This window comes from Phyllostomus discolor, chromosome 3, assembly GCF_004126475.2.
Source record: "Phyllostomus discolor isolate MPI-MPIP mPhyDis1 chromosome 3, mPhyDis1.pri.v3, whole genome shotgun sequence".
NCBI lineage: Eukaryota > Metazoa > Chordata > Mammalia > Chiroptera > Phyllostomidae > Phyllostomus > Phyllostomus discolor.
In genome coordinates this window covers 91,462,872-91,482,343 of record NC_040905.2, presented here as the reverse complement: position 1 = coordinate 91,482,343, position 19,472 = coordinate 91,462,872, and the positions used below count along the sequence as shown (strand labels likewise).

General features: G+C 46.6%; 1 protein-coding gene across 1 annotated transcript in view; it reads right to left on the bottom strand.

The window, feature by feature from the left end:
* LOC114496469 (homeobox protein cut-like 1) overlaps nucleotides 1–19,472 on the bottom strand; it is a 345,941-nt gene that overhangs the window by 138,748 nt on the left and 187,721 nt on the right. Inside the window, 1 exon segment of the mRNA XM_028511916.2 lies at nucleotides 10,228–10,306. Coding sequence (XP_028367717.1) covers nucleotides 10,228–10,306 — 79 coding nt within the window.

Sequence of the window (19,472 nt, the reverse complement as noted above, 5' to 3'; positions counted from 1 at the left end):
GTTCTCTCTGATTAATAGTACAGTTATATTGACAAGTTAGATCTAAAATTTATATACCAACTCAACTAGCCAAAACAACTTTGAAAAATAAGACCAAAGATAAAACAGGCATATTACCTGATTTCAAGTTTGATTAGATAGCTACAGTAATCGAGATAGTATATCAACATAAGGATAGACACATAGATCAATGACATAAAAGAGGATAAAAAAAAACACCCCCCCCCACACTCACATACACCATCCATTAATTTTCCAACCAAACCCGACCCTCATCTTATGCCACACAGCAAAATGAACTCCAATTGGGTCACAGGCCTAAAGGTAAAAGATAACACCACACAACTTCACTGATAAACACAGGGGAAAAAATTTATGACCTTGGGCTAGTCAATAATTTCTTAGAACATAAAAAGGAAGAACCCACCCCCCAAAAGAAAAAAAACCCCACAATAAATTGGGCTTTTAAAATAAAAAAATTCCTGTTCTTCAAATGACAACAACTGGGAGAAAATATTTGCAAAGTAACTATTAAAAGATAGGTAACAGAGTTAAATAGACACTTTCTAAGTGAAGATCTATGAATGATCAAAAAGCACATGAAAAATATCCAGCATCATCAGTCACCAGGAAAATGCAAATTAAAATCATGACAAAATATGCTTTACACTCCCTAGAGAGTCTAAAGTGGAAAAGACTGACACCGCTGAATGACAGAGATGACACGGAGGAACCAGAGCTCTTGCGGGCCCTTGGGGGAGGGTAGGTGACGCAACGACCGCGAGAAATAGCCTGGCAGCTTCTTGTCAAGCTGTACCCGCACCTAGCCCTGCCCCAGCGATGCCAGTCCTGGGTATTTACCCGAGAAAAACGAAAATCTATGTCCATGAATGCTTATAGTGGGTTTATTTGTAAGAGCCACAAAGGAAACAACCCAAATGCCCATCAGCGAGGGGGGAGTGGTGAGCAACTACTGCACACCCACACAGTGGGTGCCATTCTTCAACAGGAAGGACCATGATACCAGCAACAAGACGAATCCCCAACGCACTCTGTGGAGGGACAGAAGCCAGACACAAAGAGGCACAGACACAAAGACTCCATTTAGGTGAAACTCCAGAACTGACGAATCTCATCTCCAGTGACGGAAAGCATGTCAGTGGTGGCCGGCATTTGGGATTAAGAGGGAACTTTTGAGGTGATAGAGGCTTTCTATATCTTGATTGTGAAGGTGGCCATCGTACCAAATTATACACCTAAAATGGGTGTATTTTATATGTAAATTATGCCTCAATAAAGTTGATTTTGAAATATAGTATTTTAGTGAGTTTTCTGTACTTCTAATAAAATATAAAGTTTAAGTCCTTTTTATTTTTCATCATACCCTTTAATTCTATTGTTAGTATGATTTATAATGCATTAAATATACATTGTAATTACACATGTGTATCAGATAGGAAAGAAGGAAGGCAAGAAGGAAGGAAGGAATGACACATTAGGGTTACAAATTCAAAACTTTTCACTGTTGGGGTATATGAATAAAAGTAGTTTGCAGACCACTGACTCAGACTCATTTGGCTGTTGTGCAAAGGGTGGACAGGAGGCTGTGGAGTGAAGGTGGTGGGCTGGTGAGATGGGAGGTGATGGTGGTTTGGATGAGGGTGGTGGTGGTGGATGAGGATGTGGTCAAATCTGGGATACATTCTGGAGCCTGGGTCAGTAGGACTTACTGATATACTGGCTACAAGGTGTGAGGGGAAGAATTCATGCGGACTCCTGAATTCCCTTGTGGCCTGAGCCACTGCATGAATGGCAGTGCCATTTACCTTCCCGGGAAGGCTTGGGGGAAATCAACTGTTCTCTTGTGGTCACGTGGCGTTTGACAGCCTAACAGACGTGAGAAGTCACCTAGGTGGAGAATGTAGCGGAGGAACAAAAGCTGAGAGTCCTGCAGAGGTGGAGAGGTAGCCATGGGAATCTGAGGAGGAGGAGTGTAACCGGGTGGGGGGTGGGTTTAGTGGCATGATTGGCTCTCAGAGGACTATGGCTAGTCCTAGCCATAGGGGAGTGGGGAACTGGAAGATGTCATCCTCATTTGACCACATGTATGTCCTCAGTAAAATGTAAGCAGTGTGGGGGTCAGAGTGGGGAGAAAATCTGAAGTGGACAGTGGGCATAAGGTTGGGGCCAGGCTATGCAGTGTAGACTTTATGTAAACTAAGGTACTGCAGTCCTCCTGGTACTTCGGTATGTCTTGTTTTGGATTCCCTGGGTCACTATCACACACTGGTAAGCCCACCATCTTGGTGCAGAGGACACTGCTGACTTCATACAGAGCCACAGAGGCTGAAAAGCAGGGCTTCAGATTCAGTGGATGATTGGGTGGGGCCAAGGTGTGCTGGGAGGGGCTGGGGAGGCTGGCGGGCTAGAGAGAAGGCCGGGCCAGTGGTGAACTGCTTTTCCATACACTGTGAGAGCTGAGAAGACCAGCCTCACGAGATCCGAGCCCATGTTTGCACAGAGTGCTCTGCAGGCTACGGGGCTGTCTCCTGCCATCAGCCAGAGGTTGAATGTGCCCGTTGTGAGTACCATCCCTGCGATGACATCACAGCGCAGCAGACGCTACTTTTTGCCAGGGCACTCTAGGCTAATGTAATCATACGATTACATAATTAACCCAGCTGTCTCATTAAGAAAATCAACTGGAATTCAGAGCATAATTAGTCACACAGCAATTAGCATGCTGATGAGCAACTGATGAAAAGCTGTCTAGATATCAAGTGTGCCAGGACCACCCCAGTTATGGCAAAGTGGGATAGAGGCGACACACTGCCCCACGCAAGCAAACCAAGGATTCCCCGAGTCTTGGTTAGACAGTTCTCACACTGCAGTCGCGTGTCGAGGGGCAGAGGGATGGCCCTGAAGACAGGGCAGCATGCAAAAATGGGGATGAGCAGTTCAGACACCCATCCTGTCACGTTTGCATTTCTTTAAAATGTTTAAAGCTATTTCCTCAGCCTACAGACACATGGCGCACAGAACGGAGAGGCTGGTCAGGCCCCATACTTGCTTTAACCTGGTCAAGGAGGATGAGGAAAGTGGCCCACTGGCCTGGGCTCCAGTGTTGGGTGGAGCACAGCGTCCCGTCCTCGGGTGCGGGAGGCTGCTTTGGAGCCGCTCTGTCCCAGAGCCTGGGGTGGGGGCAGGGAGACAGGACGACAACGACCGCAGGGCATCTGCGACCCACAGCCTTCATTCTGAGGCTGTAGCCCTGGTCCCACCTCCGTCCGGTTAAGATGCTGGTGGTTGGTTCTTAGACGGAAAATGTTTCATGAAGGTAAACTGAGAATGTGTAAAGGGAGTCCTGACATCAGGGCACTTGAGGTCACAGAACTCTCTTGGGAGAGGCCTGTGCACTGCCAACGCCAGGAGGCCCAGAACACGCGACCGGCACGGCCTTTCAGGATCCAGTGCAGCAGCTATTATTTCTACAGCCTTCAAAAATGCCGCCAAATGGCCCGTTGATGAAAACCCTGGTGTGACCAAATCCTAAGCTTTTGACACTTTTTTCTAGGAGTCTTGCTATGGATCCTGGAATGGAAGACAGACAGGGAAGAAAAAATGAAAAGATGGTGTTTTCTAATTGTAATCAATAAGGGTGCCCTCGCTTGAAACCAGCACGAGGAGTACAAAGGCCTGATTATTATTTTATTCTTATGGAGGAGCATTAGAAAGCAGTTCTTGCCCTGGTCAGTGTGGCTCAGTTGGTTGGGCATCTTCCCACACAGCGGAAGGTCACCGATTCGATTCTGGTCAGGGCACATGCCTAGGTGGTGGTTTGGTCCCCAGTCGGGGTGCGTGCAAGAGGCAACTGGTTGATGTTTCTTTTCCTCTTTCTCCCTCCCTCCCCCTTTCCCTAAAAATAAATAAATACATGCATACATACATAAATAAATCTTTTTTCTTTTTTAAAAAAGGCAGTTCTCAACACTGATGATCCTCTTTATTTCTGGATTTTCAAACGCTAGGCTGACAGGATATTCACCAGGAGAGGAGGCTTTCCTGAACCCAGCTGACACGTGGCCCCAGGAGCACCTAGAGCAGGGCATGCCTGGAACTCCGGAGTGGGACCTGAAATGGGAGCCTACACAACAGCCCTCTTCAGCCAGCTCTCTCCCAGGACTTTGGAAAACTAACACCTGCTACCTACGACTGCGGGCGCTTGCTCTGGGGACACAAAGTGAGAGAAATCAGTCAGGAAACACTGAGTTCTAGCTGCGTTACATGAATGGATGAATATTTTATACTACTGCTAATGTGCTTCCTAAAGATTTAAATCTTAAAATAAACTCTTCTAGGCACTGCCTTTGTGTTTGAAGAGTTTGTGTCTGCAGGAGAAACACCACATCTTAGCAAGAAGTAAAAGATGATTCTCATTTTACGGGGCCACAGACAGAGGCAAGGAGAACTTGCAAAGCGGTTCTCCAGTGAGCTCTGAAACCAAAGCAGAGCTCTGCAACACGAACCGCACAGGTGGCAGCTCCACCAACTTTGTCTCTTTTTCTCCATCCTAGGAACTTAAAAAGAAAATACCAGGACTGAGATATTTCTGGGGCAAAAAGGTCACAGTTGTCTTTCATAGAAATTATTAAGTGTAGACAAAAACTCAAATGACCACTGTTTGACTTATCTGTAATCCATTAATAAGGGCTATTCAAAAACTAAGAGTGCAAGTTGAGTATTTTACTGATTTAAGCTTCCTTCCCATGGTTGTTGAAATAAATACATGCTCATTGTGAAAAATCTGAAAAGTATCAAGAAGCAAGAGCAAGGCACCCACGCAAGGTTAACTTCTGGCAGATTATGCATGCCATCACAGCTGTGCTCGGGGCACAGGAAAATTCCAGCTATGCAAGAGCCTTTATGAGGAAGTCATTCCAGAATATTTCCAGCTATCTGAGGGGGTCACATTTTAAGAGCAGATTTATTTATTTCTTGTTTCATTACAGTAAGGGATGGAGGCTGCCTGTTTGAACTGTTTAATTATGGAATATTTTCTCAAAAGTGCAACAGAGTCTTCCAACAGCCAAACAGAAACCACCTGAGGGAGCCCAGCAGCCAAGTCTCAACTGCATTTGTATCTTAGGTGCTCGGTCCAGGGCGTGGCACACAAGGGACTCTGGGCAAGTGCTGGCCGAGGGGATGTGTGAAAATGACTCAACAACACACCTGAACCTTTTCTTGCATACATGGCATCACTGTTGTTCACAGATAATCCCTGAACTCTCGCTCTTACCCACGAGTATAGATGCCAGTGCAGACGGACACTGGCCTGCTTACTAGAGGAACTCCCGCCGCAGGGCCTGGCCCTGGCGCCCCCACCAAGTCGTGTTGTTAGCAGACGGCTGCACTGCTTTCCTCACGGCTGATTGTTAGCGAATTCGTAAATACAAATCTCAATCAGAGGTGCATTAACATAAAAAACTTAAACATTTGCGAGTTTAAGCTATCCCTATTGACCATATACATTACAATATAAAAATCTGTGATAAAACTGACAGATGAAGCCATCTAGGTTAATGACATCAAATTTTGTAACTTACTTATGAATCTAAAACTACTCTCCAACTGCTATCATGTTGACAACGAAGGCGAAGAACATTTTCAATTAGAACAACAATTAGAGATAACAGAACTAGGATCAAGAGGCTAATTCTCCAAACTGTTTGTTGGTCTTCCTTTCAATTACGTAAGCCATGTAAACAAGCAAGCCCGGTGAACAAGAACTGCTTGCTACCCAGAAATGAAGGAGTGACGCCATGTTAACCGAGCTCCGGCACAGCTGCCCTCATCGCCTTCCGACCACCTGCTCTACCTCTCCACTCTGCATACAGCCGAGATTCCTCTCCGGCTCCACGCCTGCCACTCGAACCACGTGACCCCCTTTCCCTTCCCACCTCACTTTGGACCCCTTTCCAAATCTACTGTCCAAACTGCAGCCAGGATGACTTTTTCATTGCACATACCTGATCATGTTACTTCTCTGCTTAAAACTCATTCACGGTTTGTCTGTTGAAGTCCAGAACCCTGCACATAATCTACCAGGCCCCCACCTGTCTTTGCAGCTAGGTGGCCACACTGGCATATGCCCTCTACTCAGATGTCCTATAACAGTGCCCCCTTGACTACTGGCAGTGCCTTGCTTTGGAAGATGCAGTGTACCAGGCCACTCTCCTCACTGCCCTCTCCTCTTCCTGCTCACTAAGCTCACTGCCCCGGGGCATCTGCCTCTGAGCCTGCCCAATCCTACCCATTCTACACTCCTATGCCCAGTGGGCTCTGCCTTACAAGCACTTACTACACCTAAAATTCAATAATTACTTGTGCAATTACTTTTTAATGACCACATTCCCACCAGGCTCTGAAGTCCATGAGAATAGCAAGTTCTCTGGCTGATCTGCTTCCTGCCTTATCCTGCAGCTCGGCACAGTCCCTGAGACAGAGCGAGGGGTGGCGTGGAAGGTGCTGACTGAGACATCCCGGGGGGGAAGGGTCACAGCAACGCGGAAGGACAGTGTGCTTTGGCTATAGAGGCAGAATATCTATGATAAAAGCATCTTAAAATGCCCTAAAATTAACTAAGGAATTTGGAACAATCGGGTAGCAAATGAAAAAGAACATACATGTGAGATCTTAACTATTTTGACTGTTCAGAGGACTTAACAGGATGAGTATGTATGCAAACGTTTATTCAGTGTCTTTAATAAGATGGAGCTTTTAGAAGGAAAAATAACATCGTTTGGGATACTGGGTTTGGGAGATAAAGAAGGGGGAAGAGCTGGGTAACTCTGATGCTTCTCCCTTGCACGGCTGAGTCACACCACGGAAGGCGAGCAGGGCAGGAGGGGAGTGTGGTGGGGTGGAGGGGGTCCCTGCGTGGTGCTGGGTTTAAAAGCTTGGGAAGCCAGCAGGACAGCTGCTAAATCAAACACAGATTTTGGACATCAGTACCAGCCACAAAACCGAAGGCTCTGAGGCACATATGTTGTTCTGATGAACCCCAAATGCTAAGTGTCATATAAATGTCTGCGCAGGCAGGTAAATCTTTATAGGGTGACATCGAGCAAAATTTGTTCAGAGAGCTATTGAATGGCTGCAACTCAATGAAAGATACATTCTGTTCCCTTGCTATTTCGGTTGATAGAATGCTCCAGCGTGCTCTCCCTCAGTGGAAAGTGTCAATCTCTGGAGTATAGTTCACTGTGAACAATTAAAGCCTGAGCCCCCAAAAATGTCAGAAAGCATGTGAAGAAATAACTTGATCCATTAATTCATCTGGCAAATATTTATGGAGTTTCTGCTACGTGGCAGGCACTGGGATAGACACTCAAGAAATATGCAGGGGCAAGACCACGTTGCCCGTCACTCTGCCCAGCCAGACAGGAAAGCAGCTGAATCCCAAGAAGTGACAGAGGGAAACACAGGCTCCTGGGAGGGGAGCGAGCGCGTGACAGGGCAATCTGACTGAACCTGGGAGGTCAGGAAGCCGCGTCGGAACAAGCTGGCCTGCAGAGGTGAGATGGGATGCATTGAGAAGGGGCCTGGCCCGCTGGCGGTATGGAACGTGGGCTGGAAGGAGGCGAGCAGGAAGCCTCAAGTTGCAACACTGCAGACGCGAGAGGGGGGTCTGAACTGTGGAGGGCAGAAGTTGGGACACAGAGAAGTGGATGGAATCGAGAATATTCTGAAGGTAGGTGGCTCGGTGTGAGCAGCTGGGCAGAAGGTGGTGTTGCTCCCTAAGAGAAGAACTCCGGAAGAAGATGGTTTCCTCTGGACACACCAGGTGGTTTCAGGGTGCCCATCAGCCACCCCAGCGGGGATGTCCAGGAGGTCACTGGATATGAAAGCTGACGCTCAAAAGTGAGCCCTGGACAGAGATAAAGCTTTCAGAGCTACTAACACGACCTTTCGTGGAATTCTACTGTGGAGGACTCCAGGGTGGTTCTGGGTCGATGGACTCACTGGGCTGTGTGACGCCAACGTGTCACAACTGCAGTATGCCAGGCCCTGTTCCTGGTGCTGGGTGTAGAGTGATAAACCCAGCTGCCCCCAAGAAGCTTTCGTTCTAGCAGGGCCAGCAGAAAATAAACAAAAAAAATTTCTGGAAGGGTGGCAAGTGGGGACTAGTTCAGTCAGGCTCCCTTGCCAGTCTCCAAGGCCAATGGGACTCTGGCTCTGGCTCTTCCTGGGGCAGCTAGTCGGCTCTCCTGCGCTCCTGGAGCCGGGCCACATGGCACAGAGCTGAAATACTGGTCCCGTTATTCCTAAGAGCTTCCTACATACAGTTTTCTGAGACAGTGTGAGTTCATGTTTCTTGAACTAGAAGACCTAGTGCACCCCCATCATTGTTTCTGGGTTTGGTGGGCCCGAGGCCGGAGGCATGTAGACAGTTAAGGCACCTGACTCCCCACAACTGTGTGACTGTCAGTAAATGCAACGCTATTGACCGGGCCCTTCCTGTAAACCTCAGCCGCAGCATTACTTCATCTGAGCAGTAAGGCTTCAAAACGCAGGGAGAGTGCGCCGAGCTCCGCAAGGAACTTGTTAGAACGGCCAGACCACAGCCTTTGAGAAAGAAGTACCCGGGATGTGGGTACAAGTGATCTATGTGGCATGCAGATGGGTTCTGACTGATTTTTATTATTACAGAAAACATCAAATGTTATTTGCTCCCACTATCTTACATTAAGAGTGCAAACTTTACTTCTCCAGGCAAAAATGGTAAGTACAGAGAGTATCACCAATATGGGGAAAAATGCGAATGGTGTGATGTTAAGTGAAAAAAGCAGAATGTAAATATGTGCTCATATTATGATAAAAAAATTCTATAAAACTTATATACGCGCATGAATAAAGTCTGCTTAGGAGAAGAAGAGTGGTGATGGGAAAAAATGGTCTCGTCTTTTTCTATGGTAAATTAGGATGGAAAATAATTGCAGAAAAAGAAACCCAACGATTTGTTAAAGTGGCTGCCCAGCTGAGAAATTCACTAAGGGAAAACCTAGATAAAAACTGGACTTTTAAGAAGGAGGGTGTAGGCTATTTAGAAAACAGCAGCCGAAGGCTCTCTAGGTCTTTGGCACAGATGAAGTAAGCCAGCCCCCCTTTCAACTAAGTCCCCAACACAAAACCTGCATTTGCACAAGATCACGCCAGCGGGGCCACCAAGGTGCCAGGACTGGAGAAAGACTGCACCCTGGGCATCAAATGAGCTCCTCACTGTGAAGAAGCCTTCCCCCAAGCCTCGGTCAGTCTTCAGGGGACCCCTAGTTGGTTACAAACTCTTGCAGGAAGTCAAAAGGCCAGAATTTGGAACCAAGTGCTAGATAAGCTCCTACAACAGCATAAGTTGAGAACAAAGAAAACCATTCTTCATCACTAGGCTATACTCTTACACTCTTCCATTTCAAAGACAAGAAAATTGAGGTTTAGAAAGGAAAAAGAATATGATGAAAACCATACAACAAGGCCCTGGCAAGAGAACCTGAATCTCCCTACTCCTTTCCGAAGTGCATTCTGCTGTCTGTTGCTTGGGGTGACCTCTATTAACCCCAGCTCCCAGAGGGGACTGCAAGGCCCACAGTTGACCTGAATTAGAATGCAAGTTCAGACCTGTTTCTGCTTTGCTTTGTTACAGTAGTTCTAGTAATGTCAGTAATCCACATACTTGGTTATAGCTAACTGTGCTACCACTTGCCCTTGGCTATAAACTTTAAGGGAAAGACTTGGCCACAGGTCACTGGTTCCCTGGATGACTGGGAGGGGAGTGAGGCATTCTAGGTACCCTATATAAGGGCTGTTCCTGAGAGTGGAATCAGTCAGCCCAGAACCATGAACATCTGCGCTGTCTGCAGAGCACACACACAGGTTCTATTTCTTCCAGTGAAATGAGCAGCATTTTATACCAATACTAGAGGCAGCCGCACACATTTGAGTTTCTGTATCTGCAAAAGCATTACTAGAGGTTATGTGATGACTTTAACAAAAGTGCGTCTAGTTTCCATACCTACTCAAATGCTGGGTGTTGGAGAAATCACATTCCCAGAACTCTTCCATTTCATGGGGAAGTTGCCATTGACGGTGGAATTCTCTTAGAAAAGGCTGAAGCCAAACCACTCTCCAGACACAATGCCCGGTGATGGGTTATGGAATAGGGCACGGGCTTACCTGGAACATCAATCAATCTTTTGTAGACATTCAAGAAGGCTGCCTCAGCTTCTTTGCTTCTTTTACTCAGTGCATCAATCTGAAAGGGAATGGAAGGAAAAAAACAAAGAGCTCAAAATTTGTCAAGAGGTAATTTAAAAATCATTACACATCTAGTAAGTTCCCACAACAAATGGAAGTCTGACTTCTCCATGTAACTGCCAGACAGCTGGGCCTTCAACCTCTCCAAGAAAATGTCTGCGAACAGACAAAGGGAGATGACCCATGAGGGCCCAGCGCCTAACAGTGTGTAAGCCAGGGGCAGCACTTTGAGATGAAGCCATTGGCTATGCTGTGTCCCATCACCCAACTGAGCGTGGGCATTCCGTAGAGAAAACGGCCCAGCACCTTCCTGGTCTCTTTCCTCTTCTGCCAGTATTTACTAAGAGCTGACTGTGTGCTGGGCACTGTGCGGGAAGTGGGGCAGAAAGGGACAGTTCCCAGCCCCAGGAGCATGTGCGCCAGGAGGGGCAGCACTATGCGAAGAAGTGATGAAACCGCAGCTGGGAAAGCACTAGGTGAGCAGAGCCATGGGGATGCAGAGAAGGGACATCAGGCAGGAAAGCAGGTAATGTTGGAGCGGTCCTCAGGAGCTGCCCACCAGCGTGGAGAGGTGAGAAACTACGTGAATGGGGAAGAACACATGCAAACACCCAGAACACAGCTCTTAAAGCTGGGGATTCACAGGTCATCTGGAAGAATTTTATGAAAGCCAAGAACTGTCTTCCCAGCAATATACCCCTGTACACACACACACACACACACACACCACAGTTATCCATTCTATGTTAGGACTCTCACACATCTGCTAGTATCCTGTCCACAGAACTCAGATAAAGAATCCCATGGATGGGGCTGTAACCTACCAGGGAATATGGGGGTCTCAGGGGGTAGGAACTTGGGAACGTGGGGAGCATTGGAGGGTGGTGAGACTGGACAAAGGAGGGGATGAGATCACGAAGTGCCGTCGGGGCATGTGGGGGATGAACTTCATTAGTCATGCCAGAGCATAAGGACGGAGGGGGCAAGAAGGAAGCTGTCGAGCAGAAGCTGCCCCTACCCCCGTGAGTGCTGTGCAGGACAGCTGGGGTGGGATTGAGAAGAGCAGGGCAATCAGAGAGACTACAGCCCAGCTGAGTTGGTGCGAGGCCGAGGAACGAGGGGAGTCAAGGATGAAGCCTGGGTTTCTAGCTAGGGCAACGGGTAAGTTTCTGTGGCAGTGGCCAGGACGGATCTGTCTCATGAACTAACCCAGCTAAGCTCGTTTCCCTCCAGTGTCAAGTCTACTCATCAAAGAAAGGTGGCTTCTGAAACCCCCGAGTACGCCAGACGCAGACCCACAGAGGCTCTGACTGTTAGACGGACTCAGTATGCATGGTGCTCACATAACACATTTGCTGAGACAACAGATCACTTTTTACACCCGAAGAATGCAAGATGCTACATGCACAGAGTCCATACTGGCTCAGGAAAAGGACACTAAATTATATATTCCTTCCGTCCCCTCTCAGAATTACACTCTGTCTCCAATGTTATTAAAGAGGCAAAAGGATGTGGTTTAATTACAGGGCCTCTCACCTGAGACAAGCAACAATTTGTTGAAGGCTGAGAGAGGTCACCTGATTAAGGATGGGAAGACCCTGAGGGGTGGGACACAAGGCTGGCGGGGGCTGGGCCGTAGGAAATCCAGCGCAGAGCAAACCAGCGCAATGCAAGCGTCTCCATGTCTAACCACTGAGCTCCACAGCTGTTATTTAAAGTTGGTTGTTTGGAGCTCGGACACCTTTTTCCCCTCCATAAAGTAAGGTTGTGATTTAGGTGTTGGAGAGGTTTTCAGAATAATCCGTAAGGACTACTTAAATATGACAAGACTGTTCTCTTTAATTTTAAAATAAAATGTTTCCTCCTCTGGTTAGCAATTCATGCTCATTGTATAATTAGAAAAATACTACAAATAAAGGGATTAAAATGATAATTCTGATAAGCACTGGTGAAAGTCACCCTCGGACCTGTAGTTCCCTTCATTTTTTTTTCCTAATTTAGGAAATACACAGTTGAACCAAATGCAGGCATGTAGGGAAACCATGGAGCCTGAAGACAGCGTGGTGGCTCTCCAGCTAGGGCTGGGGACAGGGAGGGACGGGCCCGGAGGATGACGACTGAGGGGCGCTGGGCTTCTTTCTGGGGCGACGAAACATTCTACAGCCGACTGTGGTGATGGTCGCGCAACGTCGTGAATGTAGTGAAGGTCAGTAAACTGCAGACTTCAAATGGGTAGAATGTATGATTTGTGAATTGTCTCAATAAAGCTTTTAAAAATGTATGTGTGTTTGAATGAAACCATATGTAAAATTTCATACTGTGCTTTCCTTCACTAATATATCACTAATCTTTTAAAATATCTATTACAAATTTTGGAAAATGTCTTAATAGTACTATTTCAACTGCAGCTAACCACCCTACGCACACACACATGAAGTGAGCACAGCAGGTGACAGCTGTGAGTACGTGAAATAGAGTTGATAAGCTATTGCAATAATCGTAAGTTGCATGTCTTCTTCCATATGAACAACTGTAAACCTACTTTGCCCACCCCTGTAGATGTTTTGAGTGACAGTGGATTTGGAGTTGCCTCTCCAGTTGTCTGCAACACTCGCTGTGAGAGTGTGTGCCCATGGGGAGCAGAGTGTCTGCCAGAACGCAGGGCATTTGCCCTGGCTGCCCCTGCATCTCTTGACACAGAGGCCCTCGCTTCTCAGGTACTCTGACTGAGCGTACACAGGTGGTTGCCTCTGTGGCGGACAGAGGGTGGGATCCGGAAGGATCCTGAACAGCATCTTCAATCCCGTCTGCGTGTTGATGGGACATGAATGGGGGGGAATGGGGGACTGGCAACCTGCACAGCACATTTGGGGACTGTTCTGGTTGAATTGTGCCCCGGCCCAATACCTGTGAATATAACCTTACATTCAGGTGTTTGCAGGTGATCAAATAAAGACGAGGTTATTAGGATGGGCCCTAATCCAATATGGCTGTGTCCTTATAAAAAGGGGAAATTTAGACACAAAGTCATCCACACATGGAAAACTCTATGTGAACATCAAGGTGGAGATTGGGGTGATGTGTCCACAAACCAAGGACTCTTGAAGATCACCAGACAATCAGAGGAGAACAGACTCTCCCTCACAGCCCTCAGAATGAACCAATCAGACCAACACCTTGACCCCGGCCTTCCGGTCTCCAGAACTGGGAGAGTAATGTTGTTTAAGTCATTTACTCTGTTACAGCAGCCCTAGCAAATTAATACAGGAACCATGATTCTGAGTCCTCTTCCTGTTCCCTTTTCCTGGACTATGAGGCTTTTTGAGAGGCAACAAGCACTCCATGAGGTTGAGGTTCTCATTGAAGAGGTCCCTCCAGCCCCCTTATAAGGTTTTCAAACCCAGAATAATTTGTGGATTCTGGGAATTTTGATAGTTTCTATATTTTTTCACTTTTGACCCCTCCTGATGTCCAGGGCTTGGCCTTGGAGTTGGACTTTTGGTCTACCCTCTGGCGGTGCCCTCTTCTCTGTGGGGCACTCTCCTTTGCTGCCGCCTGGGATGTGCTATTTTTGTGCATTCACTTACTTAATGCCCTTCACTCACATCTCCGCCTGCTGAAGACTTATCCGTGCACTGAGGCCCAGTGTGAGCCCACCTTCTGCCAGAATAAGTGTGCTGGGTTCCCTCCAGCTGGCAGGGTTCTGAGTTTGGAGAGAGGAAGGTGGACTCTGGGGCCAGGCTGGTGGCTCGCACCCACCTCCCAGGGCTGAGTGGTTAGATGAGCTCTTGTGCTTGGACAGGGAAGGGCTCCGTGACAGTGACTTTGTCATTGTCCAAGAGCTTTCCTCTGCGTCCAAGGCTACAGCCTGGGAAGGGAGCCCTGCCTGTCCTTTCATCGCTCTGTGAGTTAGGTGGAAATAGAATATCATCCTCATCTCCATGTCCTTCACCCTCCGTGCCTGCCTGCCGCAGGTGCTTGGGCCCCTGTGCTGGCATCTTTGAGATGGTGCGCCAGGGCTCATTTTGACAGCCCCCTCACACGGGGGGGAAGAAGTCTGTGAATAAGAAGAGGTTCGGGGTGAGGTCTTAAGGCATGGATGGTTAAAAGTAGGAACTGAAGTTAGACATTCTGGCTACTTAATGTGCAAAGACAGCCTGCATAGAGACTCCGCCTACAATTCCCACTCTTAAAAGTCATTCTGAGGAAGGGCAAGGACAGGGGGCAGGACTGGGACAAATCTGGAGAAGCTCTGACTGTGCCCTGGCCCTGGCCCTGGCCCTGGGTAAAACCTGTTTTGCTCGAGGGATCAGCCTCTTCTCCTGCCACACCTCACACTCCAGCCACACCCAGTTACTCCCAGTTCCCTGAATAAATGAGCAATTTCCCCGTAGCCTGGAAGGCGCCTCCTAGGAATGTTCCTCTGATCCTTGAGACTCAGCTGATCCGTCTCTCCGCTGCAGCCACTCCCATCACCACAGGGATTGTTCCAGAACTGCAGATAACACTCCCTTGGAAAATCCTAAATTCCTTGAAAGCCCAAATTATGCTTTCATCTCATAAACCTTATTTCCCAAAAATCAGAATATAGTAGGTGTTTGATACATTTTATTGTGAATAAAAATTTATCTAAATTGGTCAAAAGTAAGCAACTAGTTAGGGTATCCATTTTAAAATCTTGATGAAAATGCTTATATAGAGAGAACCCCAAAGATTCCACCAAGAAACTACTAGAACTGATAAATGAACTCAGCAATGTAGCAGGATACAATATTAATATCCAGAAGTCAGTTGCATTTTATATGCCACTAATGAGCAGAAAGGGAAATTAAGAAAACAATCCCATTCATAATTGCTTCCAAAAGAATAAAATACCTAGGAATAAACCTAACCAAGGATGTAAAAGACGTGTACATGAGAAACTATAAAACACTGAAGAAAGAAATTGAAGAAGGTACAAATAAATGTAAGCACCTACTGTGTTCATGGATAAGAAGAATTAACATCATTAAAATGTCCATACAACCCAAAGCAACCTATAGATTCAATGCGACTGCTTTCAAGATTCCAATGACATGTTTTACAGAACTAGAACAAATATTTCAAAAGTTAATATGGAACTACAAAAGGGTCCACACAACAACAGTGATCCTGAGAAAGAAGAACAAAATTGGAGGAATCATGCTACCTAATACCAAACTATACTACAAGGCCATAATAATCAAAACAGCCTGGTACTGTCAAAAAAGCAGACACATAGATCAAGGGACCAGAATAGAGAGCCCAGAAAGAAACCCACACCTTTACAGTCAATTAATATCTGACAGAGGAAGAAGCAAGTACATACAATGGGCTAAAGATAGTTTATTCAATAAATGGTGTTGAGAAAATTAGATACATGCGGAAAAATGAAACTAGACCACCTTCTTGCACCACACACAAGAGTAAATTCAAAATGGATCAAAGTCTTAAATGTTAGACCCAAAACTATAAAAATCCTAGAAGAAAACATAGGCAGCAAATTTCAGATATTGCTTATAAAAAATTTTTAGCAGATATATTTCCCCAAGGCAAGGGAAACAAATGAAAAAATAAACAAATGGAACTATAGCAAACTAAAAAGATTTTTTCGAAAAGAAACAACTTTTAGCAAAGGCAATCAATAAAATAAAAAGAACCCACAGAATGAGAGGACATATTCACCCACACATCCGATAAGGGGTTAGTATCCAAAATTTATAAGCAACTTACAAAACTCAACAGCAAAAAACCCCCAAAAAACCCCACAAAAAAAAACAATTAAAAAATGGGCAAAGGACCTGAACAGGCACTTCTCCAAAGAGGACATACAGATGGCCATTAGACATACAAAAAGATGTTCAATGTCAGTAATCATCAGAGAAATGCAAATTAAAACCACAATGAGATACCATCTCACACCTGTCAGAATAGCTATCATCAACAGATCCACAAACAGCAAGTGCTGGCGAGGATGTGGAGAAGGGGGAACGCTTCTGCACTGTTGGTGGGAATGCAGACTGGGGCAGACACTGTAGAAAGAAGTGTGGAGATATCTCAAAAAATTAAAAAATGGATCTGCCTTTTGATCCAGCGATCCCACTTCTGGGAACAAATCTGAAAGAACCCCAAACACTAATCTGAAAGAACATAAGCAACACTATGTTCATCACTGCAGCGTTATTTACAATCGTCAAGGTATGGAAGCAGCCCAAGTGTCCATCATTAGATGAGTGGACAAAACAACTACGGGACATTTACACAATGCAATTCTACTCGGCCTTAAAAAAGAAGATAATTTTACCCTTTACAACAGTATGGATGGACCTGGAGAACACTATGCTAAGTGAAATAAGCCAGTCAGAGAAAGACAAGTATTATATGATTTCACTCATATGTGGAATCTAATGAACAAATTGAACTAACAGGCAAAACAGAGAGACTCATTCATAGAGAGCAAATGACAGCTAGTTGGGGTGGGGAGGGAGGTTAGGAGGTGGAGGGACTAAGCAAAAAGGAAAAAGAGCTCATGGACATGGACAACAGTGTGGTGATTACTGGGGGGAATGGGGTATTAGGGGGCTAAATGGTAATGGGAAAAAAATAATAAAGATTAAATTAAAAAAGAAATACAGATTTGTAAAAAGAAAAAATAAAGAAAATGCTTAACATGTAAAGAGTTCTCTGTTCAGCAAGCATTTGTTTCACGTGCTGCTATGATGACAGCCTCTTGGGTGGAGCGAGCACACTGGAGGCATCTTTCCCACTGCACACACCCGAGAGCACTGGGTGAGCCGCGACCTCGCTCTCCCAAGATGCCCAGGGGCTTCTACTGCAAGCTTCCTGGATCCCTCAGCTACCCTTCCAGCAACATCACATTATAATCCTGAGTTTGGTTTTTTCTGTAATATCAATTAAATTAAAAAATAAAGGTTTATTTAAAAGCTCTAAATTTCAAGCAATCAATATTGGCTTACAGTATATGAAAACTCAGAGGACATGTTTGCAGACAAGTCATGGAAATCAACTGCAAGAGGCCTGAGATTTAGAAGGGGTGAGAAAGTGCCCAACCATCTGGGCGCCCGTAGAGCTGCACTGCGGAGTTTGGGGAGTCACGTGGTGTGCTGAATTACTGCTCCCAGGCACAGTCCGCCCTCCTTGTAGGAGTCATTGCACACCTCTGCCCACTGCCAGGGGACTTGTGCTGTAACAGCACCTTCCATGTGGGTGCTTTCCCTCCCCGCTGATACCAGGCTTGACTACGTGAATTGCTGTGACCAACAGAATACAAGTGACTGTGCCACATGCCACATATGAGTTTAAGATATAAGAGCGACTGAGTGGTTCAGCTACTGCACTTTCTCCCTCTGCTGTGAGTCCAGCGTGACGTGACAGGAGCTGCTTCTTCCACTGGGATCTGGAACGAAGACAACACATGGAGCCAGAGCCGCCACAGCCAACCCACAGCCGCATGTGAACTACGAAGGGTAAACAATCTTCCACTTCCATAGGCCACTGAGATGGGGGCTGCTTGTTACTGCAGCATGACTGGGTAAAGCAGCCTATTTCAAACCCCAGGAGACCGATACATGTCTAAGAAGAGAGCACAGAGGAAAAAGAAATAATAAATGACCGATATCATGAAGGTCAAAGGGTTTTTGTTTGTTTTGCAGTTTGATTATTTCTGCCAGGGAAGGCCAGGAGAAGAAAGGCACAGGATGGCACAGGGTGGGAAATCAGAAGGCTGGACTGAAGACACGGCCGCACCATGCCTTTGAGGATACCGAGCCAGCTATGAACCCTCTGCCCCTTCGAAGTCTATTTTCTATGTTTAGGAAAATGGAGTGACAGGAATGCTTGCCTTGTAGGAACCTGGGAGAAGAGCATGAGACAGAAGATGTGACAATAGTTCGGAGCTACTCAGCAGCCAGTTTTCAATAATCGTGATTAATTATTGACCCATGATGTATTTAGAAGGAGAAACATCATGCAAATATTTTTAAACTAAGCATCAAAATTTCAGAGGACCAGTTAGAAGAGAATTCAGTCAAAGTCTTATAGAACAAAAGAACCTGCCATTCTTAAAAGAATTAACCTGTTAAGACTGTCTCTTACACAGCATTTATAGTGGCTGCTACATTTTTAGGGGTATGCTTCTTCTTAAAATGATATTCCCTGCAGAAAACCCCGACCCACCTATAAATCAGAGAATGAATGGTTTTGAGGCTGTGGGGGTTGTTTTTCAAATTTTCAATAGGAGTCTCCAGTTTCTTGCAGAAGGAAATGTGGGGAGATCAGGTACAAGCCTGAATTTTAGCTGGAAGACACTTTGCTTAGAACTGAAGAGAAAATAGTATAATATTTACAAATGTGTAAATCTTTCTTCTCCTCCAGCCCTAACCACCAATCAACCAAGAAATCCTGTTCATTTGGCCTCAGAAGTCAGATTTCAGCATGAAAATCCCTTTCCCTCCTCTGATGCTTCAGCCTTGGCCGCGGCTCCCCGTGCTTGCCAGTTTGGATGCTACAGCACAGTGCCCAGTGGACCTCCCTAACTGCAGCCTCTCCTTACCATGGAGCATGACACGTCCTTCACGGTGGTCATGACCCTAGAGCCCCGAGAGGACATGTGGCCACCACTCCCTAATGGCTTCCCCTCACTCCCAGACTATAACCCGCGCCCTCAGGCTGGGGTTCCAGACCCCTCCCACGTGGCTGTTGCGGACATGCCCTGTCCCTCACGCACGACTCCAGGGCTTTACACCCTAGGTCCTCTGCCCTCCGCCCCAGGCACAGGGAATCCAGTTCTCCCTTCATGAGTCAGTCTCGGCGACGCCTCCTTTGTGGTGTCCCCCAGACTTCCCCAGGCACCGCTGGTCACTTGGTCCTTGTGCCACCTGAGCTCTCTGTAACTCCCTCTCTGCCCACTTCTCACACCGCGTGATGATGACTCACGCCCGTGAGCTTCCCCTCCACCTCCCTGTGGTCTGTCCCAGGCCCAGGGAGCAGCACCTTTTCCTTGGTCCTCAGCACCCAGGTCTTAACTAGCACCGGAGGCTGCCTGGGGAGTGTCTGTGATTGGATGCGGGTGGATTCGAGGCAGAGCCGGCTGCACAGGCCAAGGGACTCCTTGAAACTTACTGCTG